General features: G+C 45.3%; 1 protein-coding gene across 1 annotated transcript in view; it reads right to left on the reverse strand.

The window, feature by feature from the left end:
- Window positions 1–18049: 18049 nt before the first annotated feature.
- Window positions 18050–25299, reverse strand: part of LOC102908404 (multidrug and toxin extrusion protein 2) — a 45341-nt gene continuing 38091 nt past the window's right edge. The window contains exons 13-17 of the mRNA XM_006973580.4: window positions 24860–24929; window positions 24339–24471; window positions 20681–20775; window positions 19117–19171; window positions 18050–18860 (exon numbers count right to left, since the gene is read on the reverse strand). Coding sequence (XP_006973642.1) covers window positions 18625–18860; window positions 19117–19171; window positions 20681–20775; window positions 24339–24471; window positions 24860–24929 — 589 coding nt within the window. The 3' untranslated portion in view covers window positions 18050–18624. The remainder of the gene's footprint in view (window positions 18861–19116; window positions 19172–20680; window positions 20776–24338; window positions 24472–24859; window positions 24930–25299) is intronic.

A 25299-nucleotide genomic window follows, 5' to 3' on the forward strand; every position in this document is an offset into this window, starting at 1 on the left:
CTAGGAAGGGGAGATAGAATAGATATATGGCTGAAAGAGGGGTAAGGACTGGAACAGGAGGATCAACCAGGGAGAGTAAGGGAAGATGGGGACAAGGGAGTAAACATGGGGGGGACACCTAAAACTGGGTCATCTGAGGGGCCATATGGAAACAACATATAGAAGCTTCCTAAATTATAGACATATATAAAGACAATCTAATGAAACCAACAAATAATGGGGAGACAAAGCCCCAACTGCACATCTCTCATCATCAAATGACACATTACCAGGAATGGGTTACATCTAATCGATTTGCAGGCTAAAGGGGTCCCATGGGAACCCCCCAAATAACCCAGGAGAAGTGTAAGCACCAACCCAGCTACAAAAGACAGCATACCCAGGGCCTGCACAGGTCTGCACAAGATAGGGTCCCAGAGCTAAGAGAAGTGGACACATGACCCATCTCTAACCCAGAAGCTATCTCCAATTGATAACCACTCTTATTTTAATTTATTTTTTGTTATATGTTTGTATATTTATATATTTTTGCATATATATTATGGCTTATAGTTTTGTGTTTTATGGGATTCCTGAATGGGCAACAAGTGTGTCTCTGTGTCTACATCTGTTTCTTGTGCCTTCTCTTGGGCTCTTTTACTTCTGTTTGGCTGTTTTGTCCTATTCCAATTAGTTCATTTGCATTTTATCTTATTATATTATATTTTATCACTATCCCTAGGATGCCTCTTTGTTTTCTAACAAAAGACAGAAAAGGGGTGAATTTAGATGGGAAGGAAGTAGGGAAGAACTGGGAGGGGAAACCATAATCAGAATATATTGTATGAAAAAAATCTATTTTTCAATAAAAGAAAAAAAGTGAAAAAGAAAAGGAAGGAAAAGCATTCCCAAGAATGGAAGTGGGCTATGAACTGAGGGGGCAAAGTTCCCCCAGTGTGGGTCATGAGCCAAATAGAACCCTATATAGGAGGGCGTTTATCTTCCACAGCATTGGTCTCTCCTGCACATGGCCAGCCTTTCTTGCTCCTGCTGGTGGTAGATGAAGGCCAGGTGAGGAAGAGCTCCAGCCTTCCTCTGCTGACCTTGATATTTCAGCCCAGTTCCTACTGTCTTCGCACAGGCACATGCACATGTGCACCCACACAGAAGGGCACACACACACACTTCTGCTTTCAGTAACACCAAAAAGAGGAAACAGTGAATGAATTCAATGAGGATGCAAATACTCGTGGACTACCAAGTCCATGGACTACCAAGTCCAGACACTGATGATCTAAGTGTTGAGTGATAGGAAAGGTAACCCGTTGTTACTGGCATACCTAGAAGGAATGAGGTATTCCAAACGAGATCCTTGTCCCCCACATACTCCCCAAAGGATTGGAACTCCCCTGGAATCACATGCCAGTAACGGGACAAAGCTAAGTCTGGACCAGCCAAAAGTTTTCTCCTGGAAAGAGAGTGGGGTGAGAATATGATGGGTCAATGATGAGCAGGAATCACACCTGGACCAGGACCACTTAATTATGCACAATTTCCTGCCTTACATTTAAACGACCCCCCCATGTTAGGACGCTGAAGCTGACTTGGGTATGAGGAGGAGGTCACTGAACCTTTTTGTCTTCGCAATGAGGTTCCATTGAGTGGATTCACAACTCACTCGGCCTTTAATTGGCTTACTGAGGTCAGGTGGCTGAGCCTGGCCTGTCAGGGCTGCCTGAGGCACAAGCTCTGACCCTAACTCTAGTCACTCTTGGCAACCATGAAGGGACAAAAGGTACATTTTTGGATGCCTTCCATTTGCAGCAACTTGACCCCAGATGAAGAGGAAGGATTGGAAAAAACCCAGCAAGTGCTGGAGTAATTTTATTCCAGACTGTAAAGGAAGAAATAAAGCTGCCTTTGTTCACAGATCACATAATAGGCGTGTAGAAATCGGAAAGTCCGTTGTCCCAATAGCAGGGACGCTGAAGAAGAAGGTGAAAGGTCTCAAGTTACAGGGTTTAAAAGGGACACTTAGGTGGACTGTCCTTTGGGGTAAGGGAATGATTAACACCAAAGACAAACAACATGGTAGGGACTCTGAGCAGTATTCAGAACCATGGGGTCTAAGCTGGGGCCTTCTTCCAGGTTTCAGAGACGGAGATCTCATAGCATGTAGCTGACGAATCGCCCATAGGACATGCTTGCAGTTAGGCTGCCTGATTCCCAGGCGGCAGGGGAAAGGGAAAGGTTTGGTTCTTTAGTGTGGGTGTCCATCATGTGGCATGTGCCACCTGTAGCCTAAAGTACTTGGTAAACTTCCTCCAGGAAATCGAGGATTACAGAGACACCGAGAGCCGAAGCAGGGTGGCTGCTTTCTTTTTCTTTCCATTTCTTTTACGTCATCTATGAGGGGAGAGACAGAGGCCACTGCAAATGAGCATGGCCCAAACCTAACAGAAATATGGTGAATTCAAGGCTGGGCAATTTGGTGAGATCCTCTTTCGAAAAAGAAAAAGGGGGGAAAATGTAAAAGAAAACTTTCCGGTATTAATAGGCAATTGCACAAATTTACAAGGGTACAACTGTTGTGGATATTGCTCTATATAAATAAAACACTGATGGCCAGTGATCAGGCAGGAAGTATAGGCGGGACAAAGAGAGAGGAGAATTGGGGAAACAGGAAGAAGGAGGGGAGTCACAGCCAGCCACCACCAGGACAAGCAGCATATAAAGACACCGGTAAGCCATGAGCCGCGTGGCAAGGTATAGATTTATAAAAATGGGTTAATTTAAGATATAAGAACAGTCAGCAAGAAGCCTGCCATGGCCATACAGTTTGTTAGCAATATAAGCGTCTGAGTGTGGATTATATGTGGATTATATGTGGATTGTGGGACTGCGGGGCTTGGTGGAACCTGGAGAGAAGCTCTCCAGCAACATACAACCTTAATATAGAAAACCCACTAATCATGTGTCAGCATTAAACTATTTGAAACTGAAATTAGAATGAGGAGAATAGGGTGAAAAGGCAGAGAAAAATTGGGGACGTGAGAAGTGTAACCACAGCACTCACCTTAAGGGAATAGGGGATAATTTATCTTCAAGCCATTTTGAGTGAACATGCCGAGGAACACAGATTTGGCTCACCCCAAATTCCATGTTCTAACGTGGAAGCAGTTTCATGAAGTTTTGTAGTTTTATAGAACAAAGAAATTCATCAGTCAAGAAGTTTAAAATTCATTGGTGGGTGCATGAGAAGGGCAGCTGTAGCATGATGGGGAGCCTGTTCCTGGGCCTCACACTCTCTGCGATGACATCCTTAGCTTTTGGAGTGGTGGAAACTAGTGGTCTGCTAAGTTAATAGACTGCAATGGTCTTGACATATGAGTCACAGGATGTTCGTTCTGACACAGAGGTCAGCAAGGAAGGGCTGCTGGGGGGTTGGGTTAAAGCTAGCCCAGGATAAGGTCATTGTCATCTGGACTGCGGCGTTCCAACCTCCCCGCAATACTGAACTTCTGATCAGTCAGTCTATGCAGACATGACTCTTTTTTTTTTTTTTTAAGATTTTTTTCTTTCCTTCACAAAAGGAAAAAAGAGAAGCCCCTTTCTCAGGCATCTGGTTGAAACCTCTTTGTAAGCATTGCCGCTCAGATGGAAAGGTACCCTGGCAGCTGGAAGCCAAAGAATGCCGCAAAGACAAACCGCACAACGAACCTCACACAAGAGATTTCTTGGGAGGGGAAAAACCAGGAGGTGGCTGCCTGTGCTTGAGTGAGAATCAGCAGCAAAGTGAACAGGATACAAGGTTTATATAGAGCTTCTTGGGAAGGAGATGGAACTTTTCAGGGTGGATCTTTCTAGGGTGGAGATTGGTGGGATTTCCTGTCCAGAGATTGGGCTTTTTACTCTGTAGGCTGAGGGCAGGGTCCAGCAGTTAGGCTGTTAGAGTGTTCTGTGGAACCTGGCAGTTTGAGGTCCTGGGGGCAGGGGGTGGCCACTCACGTGGCTCGAGGGGCTTACACTCTCACCCATAGCAAAGCAAGGATTCAACACAGTTAACAATTGTTCTAGGCCCTTCTCCCTTCCTAGCCATAAAGCTCCGACTTTCTAGGAATCTCACCAGAAACCCCATTTACAGCAAAAGGACATTGTCCTGGTTTTACCTTATCAAATTATAGATTATAACTGTCGACAGCATTTCACTGAGTAAATGGGAGGAGAAGTCTACACATAGACACACAGACACACACAGACAGACAGACACACACACACACACACACACACATGCATGCATGCATGCATGCACACACGCACGCACGCATGTACACACGCACACACAGTGGCTAAAGCTAAGACAATGAATTGCCTGCCCTCTGTTGGAGAAGCCTGAACCCACACTTGGGAACACCTTATTTCCACCACACCCGGCTCTCCCTTGGGATCCCTCCCTCACACACACTTGGATATGTCCGTCTTTCTTCTGAACGCTTCTTTTTCTCTTAACTCTGTACTTAAGGCTATACTGATATATCACTAATAAAATAACAAATCCTGCTCCATAACAGACTAGTCCTGAAATTCTTCCCAGCATCGAAACCACAAGTCCCAGTTTAGTCTGAGTCAAGGTCCTTAAGGGTCAGGCAGCTCGGGGTGGCAGCATGGAGTTGGTCTCTGTCCCTTCACAGCTGATAATAACCATGCTACATACATCAGCACCTCCAAAAATAAAATACTTAGGTAGGTGTTAACAAATTGAGAAAAGTATACAATATATAGGAAGGAAATCATAAAAGTCCAAGGATATCAGAGAGAGAGTCTGTGTTTGTGGATAAGAAATGTCAATATGGGGCCGGGCGGTGGTGGCGCACGCCTTTAATCCCAGCTCTCGGGAGGCAGAGGCAGGCGGATCTCTGTGAGTTCGAGGCCAGCCTGGGCTACCAAGTGAGTTCCAGGAAAGGCGCAAAGCTATACAGAGAAACCCTGTCTCGAAAAACCAAAAAAGAAAAAAAAAAAGAAATATCAATATGTCAAGCTGGCAACTGATGAACCCACAGCCCATGGTGCAGGGAGAAACATTTACAAAACCATGAGTATAAAGGGTTTTGTTATTGTTGTTGCTGTTTTGTTTGTTTCTTTCTTTGGAGACAGGGTGTCTTGTAGCCCAGGCTATCTTCGAACTCACTTTACTTTGTTGCCAAGGGTGACCCTCCTGCCTCTGCCTCCCAAGTGCTGAACTCACAAGCACGAGCCACCAGACTTGGTTCTGTCGGGTGCTGGGGATGGAACCTAGGGGTTTGTGCATGCCAAGCAAGGGCTGGACCAACAGTGCGGCATCCTCAGCCCGCTGGCAAATCTTTGAATAATGAATACGCACTGCGGGAGAGATAGAGACAATGGGTGAGTTCTCGGAGATTCACTGCCCTGAGGGGGAACTGGAGCACTTTTGTAACAGTTCATGGAAGTCATCTGGTCTTATCTCGTGGGCCATTCGAAGGGGTTTATGGGTAGATAAGTGAGCTGCTGACTGTCCTGTTTGGTGGCGTGAGAAACAATGGCCCCCACTTCGTAAAGGAACACTCTTACTTCATAATGGGAACACTGAGACTCCATGCAGCCAAATAGGGCAGTTTCTTTTCGTGACCTTGCGAAGTCAGGTGTTGGCCTGGAATGACGGGTGCACCGATGAGCCCGGACAGCGGTGCAAACCCTTCCTCCCTGTGTGTACAGTGTGTGATCAGGAAGGCACAACCCTCGGTCATCCACACCTTAGCATCCCTTCAGGGGTTGGTTTATCTTTCTAATACAAGCAGTGTGTGACCTCATCTCCACCTTTCTTGTCGGTTTTAAAACTTATCAGGCAAGCTTGGCTGTGAGGGATTTTCTACTTTAAAGACTTAGCGTGGGTATTGGGGGTGTAGCTTGACAGAGTTGGGGCTGGGGAGAACTGAACTAGCAGACATTAGCAAGGCTCTAGTAGTTTCTGTCCATTTGTGTCTGGACCTAAGCTGTCTGGAGGCATCTTTAAAAATAAGCCATCAGATTTTATTTCTAACAGTGTGATAAATTTTATGACACCCTCTGTCCTTTAAGACTGGGGTGAGATGCCTGCTGTCATTAGGTGTGAGGCTATAATTATTTATATAAGCAATGCCAGCCCGTGGTGAGAGTCTGATTGTTAGAGATTGGGGCTTCGGCTTGTCTCTATCTTTCCTCCAAGTGATCAGTGAGGTCAAATCAGTGACAGACGACAGAGGTATCTTTTCTGGAACTGCTTTTGAGTTGAGAAGGAGCATCAAGGAGACCTGGCTGGCATTACTAACCTGTCACTGGGATAGGACCATGTCTTAGTTTCTTTTCTATTGCTATGATAAAATACTCTGAGCAAAAAAACTTAAAGAAGAAACGGTTTATTTTAGCTCCCAGTTCAAGGCACAGTCCATCATCTCTCTGAAGTCAAGGCAGCAGGAGCTTGTAGCAGCTGGTCATATTGAACCCCCAGTCAGGAGACAGGAATGAGTGCATTCATGCCCTCTCTCTTTCTCTGCTCTTATACAGTCCAGGATCTCCTGCCTAGGGAATGATGCTACCCACAATGGACAGATCTTCCCACCTTAAGTAATACAATCACAGACATGCCCACATGCCAACCTAATCTAGATAATACCTCACTGAGACTCTCTTCTCAGATGGCTCTAGACTTTATCAAGTTGACAGTGCTAACCACCACAGACCATATGGCATAAGAAGCTTAGGACACATTTTTGGCGAAGGGAATGTTATTGTAGGGGAGTGGTTATTATAAGAGGTTGGAAGGAGACAGTGATTGGAGGTCAAGAAGTCCTCAAAGGTGGGAGCCAGGTGTTGGTGTTAATGATAAAGGTTGTTTTTCTTGGGACAGTATCATCTGGAGCTTAATGGTCCACAATCTAAAAGACAGCAATCACATGAGAAGGTTAAGTAAGCAAAAGCTGAAGACACAGGGCAGAATTAAAAGCAAGAAAGGCCGATGGAGAGCTACACAGTCCTTAGCAGCCTATAGGAAAAGGTCTAAAGGAGAGCTGTCCCTGCAAGGAGATCTGTGCTAAATTTTTATCTTAATTTAGGCTTCCTAGTATTTTGATGTTTTCTTTGATTTTTTTTAAAGTGATCCTTCAATATTTCTCCTGAAGTATTGACCCAGAAGCAACAAGTTTCACTAAGGAGGGTGCATATGCTTCCTGTTTCTGCAACAAGGATATATAGGGTCCTTTGCTCCGGGAAGACTAGGTGGAGAGTTGAGGCTTCTAGGTATACTGTAGGATAAAATTTCTGATACTCATTTCTATAGCTTAGGTTTAAATTTGCCAAGGGAACCCTTTAAGAATGGACTCAGGGTTGCCCTTCCCGTCACCAGGGTTTTTGTCATTAGAAGCCAAGATGAGAAATGCTAGACATTCCTGAGATTTTGGTTTTGTTAAAAAAGCCAAGTTCGGGAAAAGCATTTGGAAGATGGGAAATCTGAAATACTGACAACCCAGACCTCAGAGACAGCCACCACCATACATTAGAGCCACCAGTAGTCAAGAGGGCTATAGGGAGGTCAGAGCCACAAAGAGAGTAGTATCTGTCCCCATGAGGATCACTCTAGTAGTTGGCCCTCGAATCCAAATATATCACTGATTTTTCAGTAGAGTGCTGTAATTGGCTAGAATCAAGAAGCTCTGGGGCCTCAGAGATTGAGTCTTTTTGGCCTATGTCCTGGTTGGTTAGTTAGTTGGTTAGTTAGTTAGTTAGTTAGTTTGTTTTTTGGTCAATTTGACACAACCTAGAGTCATTCAGGAAGAAAGACTCAGTTGAGAAAAAGCCTCCATAAGACTGGCATATAGACAAGTCTGTCCTGTGTTTTCTGGATTAATGATTGATGTGGAAAGGCCCAGGACACTGTGGGTTTTCCCAGCCTTGGGCAGGTGGTCCTGAGTTGTAAAAAAAGCAGACTGGACAAGCCATGAGAAGCAAGCCAGTAAGCAGCATTCCTCTATGGCCTCTGCATCAGCCTTGAGTTCCCACCACAACTTTCCTCAGTGATGGAGGGAAGCCCAGTAGTTATGAGTAGTTTCTTTTCTATTGCTGGGACAAAACATCATGACCACTCAACTTACTAAAGAAAGCGTTTAATCTGCTCATGGTGTCAGGGGGTCAGAGTTCATGACAGTGGAGCGACAGCGTGGTGGCAGAAACAACCAAGTACTCACATCTTGATCTGCAAGCAGGGGACGGACAGCAGCTAGGAGTGACATGAGTCTTTGAGACCTAAAAATCCCACCCCTAGTGACACACCTCCTCCAAAAAGGCCATACCACCTAATCCTTCCTGTAGAATGAATCTTAAAGAATCTTATTAATAAAATCAAACCTGGAGCAAGGTATTGGGGTGAATGCTGGAAGATCAGAGAAGCAGAACAAGCCACAGCTTCCTCACCTTGCCAATTCCTCAGCTGATGCTGTTTCCTCAGACTGGAAGCTTCTGAGTCCTCATCCAGAATGGGTCTCAGTTGAATTGCTGCTCAAAAGCCTGAATGCTTAACCAGGCCAAATGCTTCTAGTTTCTGGTCTTCACGCCTTATATACCTTTCTGCTTTCTGCCTCACTCCCTGGGATTAAAGGCTCGCTTTCTGGGATTAAAGGCATGAGTCACCATGCTTGGCTGTATCCTTGAACACATGGATTTCTGCCTCTGGAATGCTAGGATTAAAGGCATGTGCTACCACTGCCTATCCTCTATGTTTAATATTGTGGCTGTCCTGTCTCTGACCCCAGATAAGTTTATTAGGGTGCACAATATTTCGGGGAAGACAATACCACCACACCTTCCCAATCAGTTTTACCAATGAGGTATCAGTTATTCAAACATTTGGGCCTATGGGGGGGCCATTCTCATTCAAACCACCATATTCCATTCCCTGGCTCCCATAGGTTCATGGCCATATCATAATGCAAAATGCATTTAGTACAACTTTAACATTTCCATAGTCTTTCATAGTCTCAACACCATTTTAAAGTCCAAAGCCTCTTTGAGACTCAAGACAATCTCTTAATTGCAACTGTTAGGTTTTAGGAAGTGCCTATGTCCAGACCTCAAACTGGACCACAGAAGGATTTCTGGTGATCAGATAAAAGGCAGCATTCCCCAGGAACTTGTGAAGTGGGTTCCTGTGTCAACGGAGTCCTTTCCTTTGCCTCTGGCAGAAGGAGCACATAGTTCTCCATTAACATATATACCCGTGGTTGCACATCAAAGCCCGTGCTGGCCTCCAGGCTCCCTCAAACTCTATTCACAAGTACCCATTACACATCTCAAAGCCCCACACTGGAATTCTGGCCCCTCTCACCTCTTCTTCGACCCTAAACTCCAGAGCCGCCTCCAGTTGACAGACTTCCCTCTGCCTCCCCCAGCTGCCCATCCTCTTTCTCAGCCCGCATGATTTCTCCACACCCCCACTTCACTAGCCCCGGCCGTATCAACTTCTCTTTCTCTCTGCTCTGGATTCTTCCAGGTGTCTCTGGCTGTTCTCTCTCTGACCCACAATAAAAACCTTCCCCCCCCCCCCAATCATGGAACGGCCATTTTGGTGTTTCCTTTACTGCATCCCTCACATATATCAACCTCCTTTAAAATAAAAAGACAAATCATATCTTCCAACATACAATTGCACAGAATATACATTACTATTACAAAAGGGAGGAACCTGGGTATAGTGAGATAATACATTGGGCCAAAACATGACCAAGACCAGGAAGGGCAAACTCCGAATCCTGTAGCCCCAGGTCTGATGTCAGAGGGCTCAGATAGCTCTCCCTGTCCGGCTCTGCTGCCTCAAGTACAGTCCTCTCTCTTGGGCTGGTTGCATGCCCTGTGCACAGCTCTCCTTGGTAGATGTCTGATGGCCCACATCTCCAACATCATAAGGTCTCTAACACAATCCAGGTTTCGCGTTCACAGCTGCACGCAATGACCGATCTCTCAGGGTCTCCCCTGTCACACACTCGGCCTCAGTAGTTCTTAACAGCAGAGGAATATTTCACAACCCCTTTAGCTGTATTTCCTCTAGGACTGTGAAGCCAGAACTGTGTGGATGACATTGCCAAGTTTGACTTTCGACTTGAGGTGAACCCTGCCACCCTTGAATGATATTTGTAGCTGCTTTGATTTGTTAGTACTTTTTAGGAGCAGAAAAGACCTTAGGTCTTTCCTATTCACAAGAGAGAAGTGTCTAGTATTTTTTTTCTTTTGAGATAGAGTCTCTCGTGTCCCAAACCTTGCATTGAACTCAGGGATGAGTTTGAACTTCCAATCCTCTTTCCTACCACTCACAAGTGTTGAGATTGCAGGCACATGCCTCTCTATATCCAGTTTATGCAGTGCCAGGAGGTTGAATCCAGGACTTCATGCATTCTAAGCAAGCACTCTGCCAACTGAGCTACATCCCCAGCCTGGGTCTGTTACTTACTGACTTTAACATCTGCGATCTAGTGGCAGGCCCTTGAATTAAGTTTCAAGGACCTGGTAAAGGAAGTAAGCCATCACACTCGGTCCCAGGGTAATTTAGATGCTTCCTTAACCAAGAGAACCACAGTTGAGAGTCTCCTAATGTAAAAGAGCCTGCTCAGTGCCACCAAATCTAGCAACTTGGAGAGAGAAGCTACTGGGTGCCAGGAAGGCCCCAAAGTTTGGGTGAAGTCCCCCCTTTGATTATGTACACGCAGGGAAAAGACGCAATATTAGGAAGAGCTGGCAATGGGACCAAAGTCAGTGTCTGGTTTAGGAGGCTTAGGGCCTGTGCCATGCCAGAGATCCCGTCTAAGAAATATTCCTCTCGTCCCTCACAGATGTAGCCAACCTTTGGACATTAACATGATGCTGTCATTTATAAGGTTCTCCCCTGAGAATCGTGTCATCAGGTCAGAAAAAAATTTTTCATGACATTTTAAGTAAGTGTCTTCCTGTTGGGCCTCACTGACAGCTGACATGGGAAGCGGGCAACCTTCAGCATACAGATGGACACACCACAAGGCCTCATAATTTAATAAATCCCAAGCTAGAGATTCTCAATTCTGCAAAGCCTTGCTGTGTCCAAGTTTTATGTAGTTCTTCATCATTTTATGAGTGGGATTCCTATAGTTCTGTCCTTACTGTGATGGAAAAGGCTCCTTTTGACTCAGATTAATATCAGGCCCAGGAATTGGACCTTTTGTTGAGAGATTTGGGCCTTTGAAGGAAAAACCTAACCATACGAGGCAAACTTTAAAAGTTATGTTTGGTCTGAAGCAGATTTTTCTTGGTTCTAGATTCCTAAGTTAGCTACATCCTGAAGGAGGCTACTCCTGGGGAGGAGGGGAACATGTCTTTGGCTAGTGCCTATCAGAAGAGGTGGGTACTATTTCAAAAGCCCTGAGGCAAGACAGTCCAAAAAGCTGCTGAGTGTCCTGGATGTTGAGGTTCAGTATTCTACAGAAAATGGGAACTGAGTCTAGGTGGATGGGAACACAGAAGAAACATCTAACATTGTGAACCAGGAGGCATTGGGGGTTGGTATTTATCACCAAAAGGTGTAAAGATTGGGGATTATAGGGTGGACCAGGATATCTCATTTATGGTCTTCATGTCCTGGAAAATTCTGTGGGTTCTATACGACTTCTTTACTGCCCAGACAGGGCTTTGCATGGAGCATTACAAGGAATAGTTTCAGTAGCCTAGTGATGGAAGGTTATCATGAGACTGTGTTTCCATGCTGGGGTGACAGTGGGCTGTCGGTGAGTTCCCTGGAATCATCCCAGCCTGGGGAGAAGCTTGTTGGCTGTGTGGGGGCCTGGAGCAGAGATTGTGGGAGGTGGGCAGCAGCAGACCCCTGACAGCTCATAGCGATTACAGAACAGGAGCCTTAGTGTCATGGATACCACAAGAGCCTCTGGAATCTCAAGAGGGTCCAGAGATACAGGAGCTTGTGCAGCCTCAGAACCCCGTCAGCTCTCAAGGTCCTCATTAGAATCCTCAGAGCCCAGATACAAAGAGTTCGGGGCACGAGTTCATTTTCAGTTTGACTTGAGCCTGAGGTCCTTGGATAAAGGCTGACCTCACAAGGGGGTTATGCCTGTGCCTAACCTTGCCCTGCAAGGTGGTGCCTGCCCTCACAAGGAGGGTAGGGGGGAACACCTGCCCTCACAAAAAGGGCGCATTCTTGCTCCCGGTGGGCCTCTGCTTTGCAGATTGGACAAGACCCTTGGGGGAGGGCTTTTAGTCAGGTGGTCTTGGATGCTCCTGGCTGAAATGTCCTAACTGACCATGGAACAAGAGTCCTTGGAGCAGAGGCTGGGAGGCTGGGGTTGTTCCATTAGATGAGCCCTGGCGATCACTAGGGGGAGCTCTAGGCTCTCCTGAGATGGCAGGAACAGGACAATTTTTTTTTTTTTTTTTTTTTTTGCTACAGCTATTAATTGCACCTGCCTCTTTTTAAAAAATGAAATAAAATAATGGTTTTATCAATTCCTTGAGAATTTCATACAGTGTATTTTGATCATATTCACACACACACACCCAACTCTTCACAGATGCTCTCTTACCTCCCTACCCATCCATGTTCTCACGACCCGACCTCTCGCCCCCCTTCCCTTCAAGCCCCGCTGCTGTTGGTCAACTACTCCTGGTGTGAGGCCTGCCCTGGAGTGTGCTCCATATGGCAGATGCCACTCCACGGAGGAAAGATGCCTTCCCTTCTCCCAGCAGCAACCAAATGCCAATAGCTCCTCACTTGAGGTGGAACTTCGTGCCCGCCTCTCCTCCTCCAACCCAGGATTTTGTCTGCCTTGAGCTTGGGCATGCTTTCACAGACACTGTGTGTTCATACCTGCATCTGTCCTTTGGGTCTAGAAAACACCGTTTACTTGAAGTTATCCACCTCTGGCTCTGACAATAGTTCTGCTCCCTCTATTTTACAGATTCCTGAACCTTAGGAGAAGGACGTCCCATTTAGGGCTTAGCCACCGGAAGTCCCATATAATTTGCACATTGAGCAGCTGTGGGTCTCTGTGTTAATTGTCATACACTACACGAAGAAGCCTTTCTGGTGAGGGGTGAGTGATGTCTAAATCTATAGGAATAGTTAGCAAGTCATTAGGAATTATGTTATTAACTATGTTCATTTAGCAGTAATAGTAGTAGGCTTTCTCCTTCTGGCCCATGACCTATCTAGCCACAAATCTGTGGCCTCATTGACAGCTTCAGATATGAGTTCTATCTTGTGGAGTGGGCTTTCAATCCAGTAAAAGATAAGTGGTTGGTTATTCCTATGACCTCTGTGCTCCTACTGCACCAGTGGACATATATGGCCAGGGCATCCATTACTCCTTTCTTCCCCCATTTTGGCGCTTTTGGCCCCCAGAGTCCCCTAACAGTTACTAAAGATCTTAAAGACAATGTCTAATAAAGTAAGAAAGGCAGTCTGGGATCCCTGGCCCAGTGTTTGAAGTTTTTTGTATGATATCTAGAGAGGCCAAACATATAAAATGTATATAGTCAGGATGACTTGCCCCTCTGGACTCTCAAGGTTTAGATTAACTTACTTGTGTGTCATCTCAGCTAGCCTACATTGAAAGTAGGCAGGGTGTGTGGAAGCTCCCTGCATTGTTACCTATAATTATTAGTTAGTACATTTGGTAATGGCCTTTTTCTTTTTTTCTTTTTTTTTTGGTTTTTCGAGACAGGGTTTCTCTGTGTAGCTTTGTGTCTTTCCTAGATCTCACTCTGTAGACCAGGCTGGCCTCAAACTCACAGAGATCCACCTGGCTCTGCCTCCCGAGTGCTGGGATTAAAGGCATGTGCCATCACTGCCTGGCCCTAGTAATGGCCTTTTTCATTGCCTCTAGACAGACACCCCTATGGCCTCAATGAATCCTTCCTCCTTCTTTCTCTACTTGGGTAGGCTGATGTGATCAATGGGTTTCCCTAGAGGGGCAGCAGCGGAGCCTGACTAGGCTGTATTTGCATTTCGAGACTGAATCTCATTTGCCCAGGAGTGTTCTTCAATGTAAGACTTCGAAGAACAGTCATGGAACTTTTCCTGGTGCATGCAGCAGGTGGTCAAGAATGACACACGTCTTACCAGCCTAGGCCAAAGCCACAGTGAACCCTTTGGGATCTCTGGGGTAGGTGGAAGAGTTCTTTTGGATTCTATATAGGATTGGAGAGATGTGGGGAGAAGGATGGTCCTGAGGTCTTTATCAGCCACCTCTTGAAGGGGAGGGGATTGCAGGTACGTGTTCTCTGAGCTCCCTATGTAAGTGAGTGGTGATGAGAGGTTGTCTAGCTAGGGAGGGAGTGGTTAGGGAAAGCTCTGTGGATGGAGATGAGGGAAGGGATGGAGGAAGGAGGAGGAGGAGAGGTCTGAGAGAAGACACGTGCAGAGTTAAGTGAAGCCATGGCTGGTCTTGGAAAAGCTGGAGGCTGAGTGGGGCCTTGTGTGAAGGAGGCACTACCAAAACTGACCTCTGGGGATGAGGTCACCAACCATAAAATTATTTTCACTGAGACTTCATAACTGTAATTTTGCTACTGTTATGAATTGTAATGTAAATATCTGAAATGCAGGTTATCATATGCAACCCCAAAAGGGTTGTGACTCAAAGAAAAACACTTTTAAAAAGGAACTGGTGAGAGCTTTTAAGATTCCTGCTACATGTGGCGCCCAACGTTCGTGGTACGGATTCATGAAAAAGCTGCTTGCCTGTGGCCTTGTGAGCCCCAGCTGAGGCCCAAGCTACACTCAGCCAGTTGTGGTGGTGCACGCGGGTTGGATTTGCTGAAGGAGGCAGAGGCAGGAGGATCCCGAGTTTGAGGGCAGCCTAGGAGGCTTGCTAAGGAGAAGCTTCAGCCAGGGCCCAGGCACAAACGGTGGCAGAGGGACCATGGAGGCAGAGGCTGCTGCTCCAAATTGCTGGCTCCTTCTCATCGTGTTGGTGTCTGCGGTGATGCTGCTACCTGGGACGAAGGGCTTACTGCTGCTTGTTCAGAGAAGAATTGCCAGGACCATCGAGTTACAAGAAAGCATCAGAAAAGGTCAGTTTGGAAAAGTTTGGCAAGAGAAATGGTGGAGAGAAATTGCTGTGAAGATTTTCCTTTCTAGGGAAGAAGGTTCATGGTTCCGAGAGACAGACAGACATTTGTCAGACTGTGATTGCTCCAAACCACAGAGGAGGCGCGCGCGCACACACACACACACACACACACACACACACACACACACACACACACACACAAAGTCTGCAGGGAACCATGACCACACTTAACAGCAACTTTGAAATCTTCAAAAGGATGATGGGACCCCACAAAGATGATTCCACATGGACTATGATAAAGCCATTAAGCTGATTAATACCATGGAAAAATTGACTTTGAACTACAAACTGGTCAGGACAATTTTGAGATGACTAGCTGAGATGATCCAGCCTGACAGACTACTCAAGCAAAGACTTATGACAAGCCCTGAACTTTCCTTTTATGCAGAGACTGGACAAATGTTACAGGACTTGACAATTAACCCAAAAATTTTCTTTTCAAGATTCCCTAAAGATATCTTCACCCCTAGAAAGCAAAAAGAAAAAGAGAATAAGATACGAGATAGATCATTGAATCTACTCTGAGAAAAAAGATAGAGAAATAATAGGATAAATAGGTAGATCACTGAATCTACACTGAAGAAAAAGAGGAAGATATAAAAATGACAAAAGGTAGACTACTGAATGTATTATGAAAAGAAAAAAGAGAGAATATGGATATGATCAGATAAAAAGGGAGATTATGGAATCTACTTTTAAAAAGGAACTACTTGTTTTAAATAAGATAAGTAATAAAAATTTTTTGGTCTGAGTTTATCAGATGTTTCTGGACTGGACATTGTTAATATATATAATGGAGTTTTTATCTGAATCTGTCAAATGTTAATGGACTAGACACCATCAATATAATTTGACTGTGTATATTGTATATACTTACTGGATATAATTTTTCTTGTATTAGTTATAAGCTTTTTAAAATTTTAGACAAAAAGAGAGGAAATGTGGTATTGTATTCCCCCAAATACTGTGCATGCTAATAAACTTATCTGGGGTCAGAGACAGAACAGCCACAATATTAAACATAAAGGATAGGCAGTGGTAGCACATGCCTTTAATCCTAGCATTCCAGAGGCAGAAATCCATGTGTTCTAGGATACAGCCAGGCATGGCGACTCATCACGCCTTTAATCCCAGAAATCGAGCCTTTAATCCCAGGGAGTGGTGGTAGAAAGCAGAAAGGTATATAAGGCGTGAGGACCAGAAACTAGAAGCATTTAGCCTGGTTAAGCATTTGGCTGGTTAAGCATTTAGCTGGTTAAGCTTCAGGCTTTTGAGCAGCAATTCAGCTGAGACCCATTCTGGATGAGGCCTCCAGTCTGAGGAAACAAGACCAGCTGAGGATCCGGCAAGGTGAGATAGCTATGGCTTGTTCTGTCTCTCCCAGCATTTGGCTCTGGGTTTGATTTTATTAATAAGAACTTTTAAGATTCCTGCTACAGTTGAGAACTGTCGATTTAGGAGAAAAATGATCATATGCATTCTGTCTACAAGCCAGATTCATTGCCATGTTGATAGCTAAATGTGAAAAGAATGCTATCTCTACATTGACAGCATTCACAGTGCATGCCGGGGTTCTCCACTGGCCAGCTCTGGAGAGTCGGCCCTTTTCTTTCCCACGTCCCCATAGTTTCCCCTATCTATCCCGCTGCAGTTCCCCTAAAACTTACAGAACCCAAGTATAACTCACCAATTCCACTCCCCAGTACATATTCAAAAGGAGTGGGACAGGTGTGTACATGAATGATCACACCAGCGCTACTCACACCAGTTGAGAGGGAAGCAGCCTAGATGTATCTATCACTCAGCCAGGAAAAGGAGGAAGGTCCAGATGGGTGTGGCTCTGGGGATAAACCATAAATCTCAAGCTGAAGAAGCAGACTCAAAGGGTCAGATGTGGTCCTTCAAAACCTCAGAGGTAAATCCAGACACAGAAAACAGGTTAGTGTTTGCTTGGAGCTGGGAGAAAGACTTGAATGCCAACTTGATAAGCAGGGGTTTCATTGGGGGCTGATGAAATGCTTTGCAACTAGGCGAGAGTTATGACCTCACTCTGGGTCTGAATGCCGCTGAGGCCCACACTTACAAACGGTGCATTTGACGTGGTCTAAATTCACCTCAAAATACCTTATCCTATAGCGTCCTATTCTGTGATGCAGTTATAATATGTTCTACTGTGTCTTTGAGGCTCTAAGTTTTTCTCCTTATAAGCTCAGTATTTATTATGGGTTTCTACATCAGCTTTTCAGAGAGTTGATGAGCCTAGGCTGTCTTCTCATCCTCAAGACAGCGAATCAAATAAGCAAAGTGTTCGCTGAGGACCGTGTGCTTAGTCCCCAGTGCAGCGCCAGTGGGAGGCTGTGGGACCTTTAAGAGGCGGGGCCTAGCGGGAGGACGTCCAGCCATTGGAAGCTTAGCCATGAATGGGATAGTGAGAGCCCAGCCTCTTTCTTTTTCTTTGACTCCAGGTCGTGAAGGGAGCCTCTCCCGCTCCATCACAGGCTCCCCCAGACAACACAGGCAGCTGACCACAGGATGAAGCTTCCAAAACACATTAAACGTTTTCTCTGTATCTACTGATCACACCTGGTTTATGGTATAGTCATGGATGCTAACTAACACTGCAGAGCTTTGTTCTCCACTATGGGCAACAGGAGCTTTGTGTTGGGGAATGCCTGGTATTCTTTTGTTATTTTAGTATATACTTTTTAAAAATTATCATAGATTTGACCAGATTTTCTAGATTAAGCAATAAAAACGTCCTTCCTGGAAAGTGAAACCAAACCAAAGCATTGTGGAGTCAAGGAACAACAGCAACAGAATCCATATCTTTTCTAATTAGTATAAATATGTGTTTAAAAGTAACACCCAAAAGTTACCATTTATAATAACATCATAGCCCCAAATAGTCACAGCACGTATTTTAGATCTTAGGTATTTATTTTATAAGTGCTTCTGTGGCACAATACATAGACAGAGGTAGAAGAAGTACCTGATATTCACTCACTGTGAGGATCCAGCAGCAGAGGATGCATGGAAGAGTAAAAGCACATTTACAGTAGGGAAAAATCAAACTGACGCATTTGGAAACCATGATAAAGTGAAAGGCATTCTTAAAAGCGGAGCTTCTGGGGGCTTGGGAGTGCTCAGTGGTAGAACACTTGCCCAGCATGTGCTGAGGCTTGTGGATTCTATCCCCAGCACACCCCCAAATTTGGATAGCCATTCATCCATTTGTTCATCCCCCCCCACACACACACACATACACATCTTAGTGCTGAACAACACACAGGGCCTTGCTCACACTAGGCAAGCACACTGCATCTTTCTTGACCTGCAGTACAGTGGGGTGGGGTCTCAGTGTAACCAAGACGCTCACTGGCAGCGTTGCTACCCACAGTTAAGAGAAGCTTCTGTTCCACTAACAAAGCTCATGTCCATGTTCAGGACATGGCACACAATTATCACCAGTCCACAGGCTGGTGAGCACCCCATCTTAGCCACGGTCACTGAGAACCCGCACCACAATCCCCGCTATGAGGACAGCAACAGAAAGAGTCAGAGCCATCCCACGATAGATGATCAGCTGTCTCCCCGTCAGGACCTCCCCGACGGTGGGCACCGCACGCTGGCTGCTTTCCTCTACTACCAGCTGGCCAGCCTGGCTCTCCGGTCTGATGATATCAGGCAAAATCACTCCATCAACAACTTCTCTTTCCAAGACGGGCAGATCTGTTTGAAGACAGCGGTGGAACATTCATTTTGTCAACGTGGTATTAAAAAAAAATGATCCTCAGTTATCAGTTAGTGTACGTGAAATGACATAAGAAACATTTAACAGGAGCGTTCCGAGTTGGCCTGGCAAATTATGGCGGAGAGAGATGTTATTGTCACGAGAGCAGGAGCTCATAAACTCACCCTCTCTGGACAGCTGAGCTCCAGACTTTATAAAAGCAGAAATAGAACGATAAAGAGAGTGGACCATTACCTGCTGGCATGGGTATCGTCTCCTTGTTGCTTTTCAGCCCAGCTCGAACTTGTGCCTAAAAACAAGGCTACATGAGTAAATGAGGTAGAAATCAAGTCGAGCTGCGGCTCTCTGTTAAAGCTTCGATTTAAAGCTGGTGCTGAAAGGCTGTAATATCAGCAGCAGCCTTTCTTGGTCATGAAAATGTCACGGGACAGCACCAGAAAATGGCTGGTCTCCCAGGGCCCCACTGGCAGCAGTAACAGAAAAGCTGAGGGGTTAACATGTTTGCACTTATGTCTTTAGTGTCTCCGGATATGAATAACAGGACCAATCTAAAGGTAAGTGACATCACCATCTAAAAGCTAGTTTGCTGACCAAGTCAATATCACTTTCTTTCCAATTACGTGTATGGGTGTTTTTGCTTGCATGTCTGTGGGCCATGTCATGCAGTTTCCATGGAGGCCAGAAGAGGGCATTAGATGCCCTGGAACTGGAGTTACAGGCAGTTGCCAGCTGCCTTGTGGGTGCTGGGAGCCAAAGAGGGATTTTGTCTCGAAGAACAGTCAGTTCTCTTTACTGAGCCATCCATCTCTCCAGTCCCCAGGTCAACAGTCGGTATATTCTATTCCCTCAACAAATCATCATGAACTTAAGAAACACACAAAACATGACCATTAGGCAAAGCCAAAGGGCTCAGAAATCTAAAGGGTGACAGCCAGAATCCCTGAACCAGCCCCCCTCCTCCCTCCTTATTAAGGGTTCTTCCTCCTGGCCACCCACCTGTCTTACATCAGGCCTCACCACAGTGAGATGAGCACAGTCTCTGCTCACACACTCACATGGGTCACCACCCCTGCCCACATGTCCCACAAATCACAAATATGATCAATAAAAAGTTTAAATGAAGCTTTAAAAAGAGCTAATCGGAGCCGGGCGGTGGTGGCGCACGCCTTTAATCCCAGCACTCGGGAGGCAGAGCCAGGCGGATCTCTGTGAGTTCGAGGCCAGCCTGGGCTACCAAGTGAGCTCCAGGAAAGGCGCAAAGCTACGCAGAGAAACCCTGTCTCGAAAAACAAAAACAAAAAAAAAAAAAAAAAAGAGCTAATCGGTATAAACAGGAAACTATTTTTTCTAACTCTATTTATAGAAAAACAAAAATATATTGAGGCCAATTTCTGTTTCCTTTCCTGGCTAAGAGGATCTGTCTTTCTGTCTCTCTTCAGCTTCCCACATAGTCAGTGTGGTTCATGATACGTTGTCTGTCTCGAAACTGGTGGGATTTTATTTATCATTTTACCAAGAAAGATGCCTTGTCAGCCATGAGATCAAGTGCCTTGTCAGCCATGGGATCCAGTGCCTTGTCAGCCATGGGATCCAGTGCCTTTTTAGCCATGGGATCCAGTGCCTTTTTAGCCATGGGATCCAGTGCCTTGTCAACCATGGGATCCAGTGCCTTGTCAGCCATGGGATCCAGTGCCTTGTCAACCATGGGATCAAGTGCCTTGTCAGCCATGGGATCCAATGCCTTGTCAACCATGGGATCCAGTGTTGATATGATTTAAAATGACACGGAATCTGTTACCTGCTCTGTAACTCTATTCCAGTCTGTCCTCATGATGTAGATTAAATATGAGAGGGCCTGGGAGAAAACACAGACTACCAGTCCGGACCAGAGGCCTGTGGGCGCAAAATGAACATCAGGGCCATCAATTCCGTTCCCATGATCATTAAAATCCTCCCTTGATAACTCATACTCAGTGGAGCAAACTTTCAGTTAAATTAACTTCTCAAAAATTTTAGATAAACATGAAGCAGAGAAGACTGAAGTCTGTCACCGAGCTATTAGAGACGCCGAAAGACGGATGATGAGCAAAGAAACAAACTGGAAATTTAAAAAGTGGTGGGTGTGTGGCAGGCACTCTCTGGTCGTTAATGATGACCCGCAGTGCAGTCCGGGTGAGTGGCCGGGTGTCTTCTGAGGTGGAGACCCGAACCAGCCTAGGGAAGGTCCAGGCCTGCAGTACAGACTAAAGCTGGAGGAGCATGCTACAGGGAGATGCCAGCTTGGGAGCCCCTTGAGCAGAGAGGCCAGGTAGGAAGTGACAGTGTTGGAGAAGGCCACGGAGGACATGTAAGCCACAGAAAAGCCCAGGGTTCCTGTTTATCCATGGTAATCAGGACCCACGAAAGGGTTTCAGACTGGTATATGCCTGGATGGATGTGAGATCTGGGTTTTTTGTTTTGTTTTGTTTTTTGTTTGTTTGTTTTTTCCAAGACAGGGTTTCTCTGTGTAGATTTGGAGCCTATCCTGGAACTTGCTCTGTAGACCAGGCTGGCCTCGAACTCACAGAGATCCGCCTGTCTCTGCTTCCTGAGTGCTGGGATTAAAGGCGTGCACCACCACTACTGCCCAGATTGAGATCTGGTAATTTTAAATTTTATTTGAAGCCAGGCATGGTGGCTCATGCCTGCAATCCCAGCATTCAAGAGGCTGAAGCAGGAAGATAATGGTTCAAGGCTAGCCCAGGATTCCAAGTGAGTTCCAAGCCAGTCTGGAATACAGAGTGAGAGTGTTGAGGAGGAGGGAGAGGAGGAGGAAGAGGAAGAGGAGGAGGAGGAAAGGAAGGAAGGAAGGAAGGAAGGAAGGAAGGAAGGAAGGAGGATAGGAAGGGGGAAGGGGGGAAGGGAGGGAGGAAAGAAGTACTTTGCTTGGAAGACATTCCTCTAACTGTTACATGAAAAATATGGAGAGCTGGGAACACAGAGGTGGCTCAGGGGTTAAGAGCACTCCCGCTCTGGCAGAGGACTCAGGTTTGGTTCCTAGCACCCATATGATAATTCACAACCGTCTACAGCTCCCATTCTAAGACTGTCTAAGACCCCAAGAGAGCTCTATAAGAGAATATGTATGAGAAGAAACTCTTTCTTAAAGATTTTTATTTTATTTTATGTATATCAGTGTTTTGTCTGTATGTAACTGCACCATGTATGTGCAGTGCCTGGAGAAGACAGAAGAGGGTGCTAAATCCCTCTAGAACTGGAGTTATATACAGCTGGTTGTGAGCTGCCACATGGGTGCTGGGAGCCAGACCAGGGTCCTCTGTCAGGACAGCAACTGCTCTTAACCTCTGGGCCACCTCTCCAGCCCCGGAAGAAACTATTTTTAATCACTTGAAAGTCACCACTTCCGTGTCAACAGTCACCGCAGAGCAAGCTGCGCAGAGTTGGAATGTGCTGTCAGTTGGGACATAGCCTCCCGATTCATTCATCAGCCATTGCTGACATTGATTTTCACATTTACTCCTGCGAAGACATTAGGCGGAGGCTGGGGAGATCCTTACAGCTGAGATGTAGATGGGATGACAGTGTAAATCCTTAGATGTCGAGATTCCATTTCTAGGAACTGATCCTAAAGCAAGGTTCAGGATCATGTGATTGGTGCATATGTGTTGAGTGCTCCTCACTCCACGGTTTATAAACAGGAGCCTTTCAAACGCCCCCTCCCGGAGAGGCGGTGCAGAGACAGGAGCCTTTCAAACGCCCCCTCCCGGAGAGGCGGCGCAGAGACAGGAGCCTTCAAACGCCCCCTCCCGGAGAGGCGGTGCAGAGGCTGCACGCAGTGCACCTCCTCTGCCAGCTGTAATTTCGAGTTTTGCAAAGAAATGGGACAAAGTAAAATTTGTTACATGATAAAAAATGTGCTGGTTCGACAGAATGGGAAGAATGATTTCCACACATATTGGGGCAGTCATGCATCTCTCTAATTAGACTTTAAAAAACAGTTCTAAGGATGTAGCCCAGTGCATCATGCATGGTAGGCATCCCCAGATCCACCTGCACTATTTTAAATGTGAAATAAAATTCATTGCTACTAAAAAAATGTATAGAAAATAAAACCGTGAATGAATACATAAAACACATATACAACTTTAAAACTACTTTGCACAATTCTAAACATTTTGAACCTCAATAAAACATTTCTAATAATTATGTGGTTTATTCATGCTGACACAATAAAAAGTCCAAACAGAAACTGACTGCTCTCAGGTGCATAAACTTCTTTAAAAATCCGAGGTTAAAATAGCTTCATGGGAGAATTCCACAAAATGCTTACAAAAATAGATAAATCTTATTTAACTTGCATTGGGGAATACAAAACTTATTTTATGAAGTAAGCATTGTATATAAGTAATGCTATTAATAGTATGCTCTGGCAAGGGCTGAGGCTGCGTCTCAGGAGCAGAATGCTCGCCTAGCTCTTGCAAGGCCTTGGGCTCAAGCATGCACACCCAACAAAAATATACAAAAAAGAAAACTACAGTGAATTTTAAAATCCATATAAATAGTAACTTAAAAGTCTAGCAGTTCAATTAGTACATCATAATCAGGATGGTTATAAGGGAGACAGTATCCCCCAGCTTCTTATTTGACCTAAGGCTAAAAATTACAGAATTGTTTCCACAGGCACCAAAACAGCATTTGGCAAATCCTTAGACATTTTTGTTAAAAGCATTCCATAAAACAGATTCCACAGTCAATTCTTTTACATTTTAATTTATTATTTGTATATGTGTAATTGTGTATGATTATGTGTGCATAATTGTGTGTGATTATGTGTATATATAATTGTGTATGTATGGTTGTATGCTTATGATTATGTTCAAACAGTGGTGTATGATTGTGTGCATGTATGATTGTATATGTATGATTATGTGTGTATGTAATTATGCTTGTGTGTAATTGTGCATGTATGGTTGTGTATGTATATGACTGTGTACATATATATGTATAGTATATATGATTGTGTGCGTATGTGACCATGTGTGGTGGATATGGGTTACGATGTACATGTGAGAGCGTGGGCACATGTGCCATGATGTCAGATGTCAACTTCCAGGAGTTAGTTCTCTCCTTTCACAGTGGACTGAACAGGGGACTGAACAAGGTCATGAGCTCATGGCAAGTGCTTCTACCAATGAATCACCTCACCAGCCCGCCACAGACACTTCTTAAACATGATTTAAAGCCACAGGCACATGTGCGCACTGCAGCTCCGAATCCATCATGCCCTTCAGTGGAGAAACACTGGGAGCGTCCTCTCACTCCTGCGGCAGCAGGCTGCGTGCAGGAACGCCTCCCTGTCCACAGAACAAGTTTCCAGTCAGCTGCTTTAGCCCTCAGGTGACTGATTTTACTACACCAGTGAGATCAGGTGGGTCGCTAAGGAAGCAGACACATACCTATTATCCCAAGTTTAGCAGCAAACATCAGAGATACTCCGATAGGAAAACCAAACCCGTAGTAACCAATGGCGTTCAGGATAGCGCCTATCTTTTGTTTTCCGGTACCTCTCAGGACCCCGCCACAGGTGCCCTGTGGGGAGGAAGCCAATAGTAAGACGAGTCGGACAACAATGACCTTAAGTCACACCACAAACAGCAGTTGTTCATACTAAGAATAAACCTCCAGGGATGGCTCCGGGATGTAGCCAGAGGGTCTTTAAACATCCGCAGGTCCACAGAAGACCAGCCCAGGAGAGACCCTCTAGTGGTCAGAGTTAGCCCACCTCCACCCAACCTGCCTGGACATATCCGGCAGTCACCATGCCGTTTGGCCAACACATCACTCTAGACACTCAGATGAGAGCCAGGCAAGGACCCTTGACGGACACGCAGACATTAAATCACAGACATGCAACTTTGAGATGAATAGGCTGGGAACGTTTTCCACACGTATCAGAGTGAAATCACTGAATGCTTACCGCAAGCGCATCAAATAGGTGAAATGGAGCGAAGATGGGCATCACTTGACTCACAAGGGAAATTATGTCCCTGTTCGGGAGGAGGACAGCAGTCAGTGACACATCTGGGTCAGTAAGATGGCTCTGTGGACAAAGGTGCTTTCGGCTAAGCCTGATGACCTGAGTTCCATCCCCAGGATTCACATGGTAGAAGGGGAATCAACACCCATCAGTTGCCTGCTGACCTCCCCACACATATTATGGCATGTACATTTATGAGAATGTGTGCATGTCCGTGCACGCACACTAATGTTTTTTAAATCACAAGCATAGCAATTTAGTGCAAACATTACATTTTAAGTATATGATAAAACCATACTAATTCAAATTTTATTAATTTATAGTTTCTGACACTATAAAGGATTTTTCTTCTTTTAAAAAGATATTTATCTTGAGACAGA

Source organism: Peromyscus maniculatus, chromosome 8, assembly GCF_049852395.1.
Source record: "Peromyscus maniculatus bairdii isolate BWxNUB_F1_BW_parent chromosome 8, HU_Pman_BW_mat_3.1, whole genome shotgun sequence".
Taxonomy (NCBI): domain Eukaryota; kingdom Metazoa; phylum Chordata; class Mammalia; order Rodentia; family Cricetidae; genus Peromyscus; species Peromyscus maniculatus.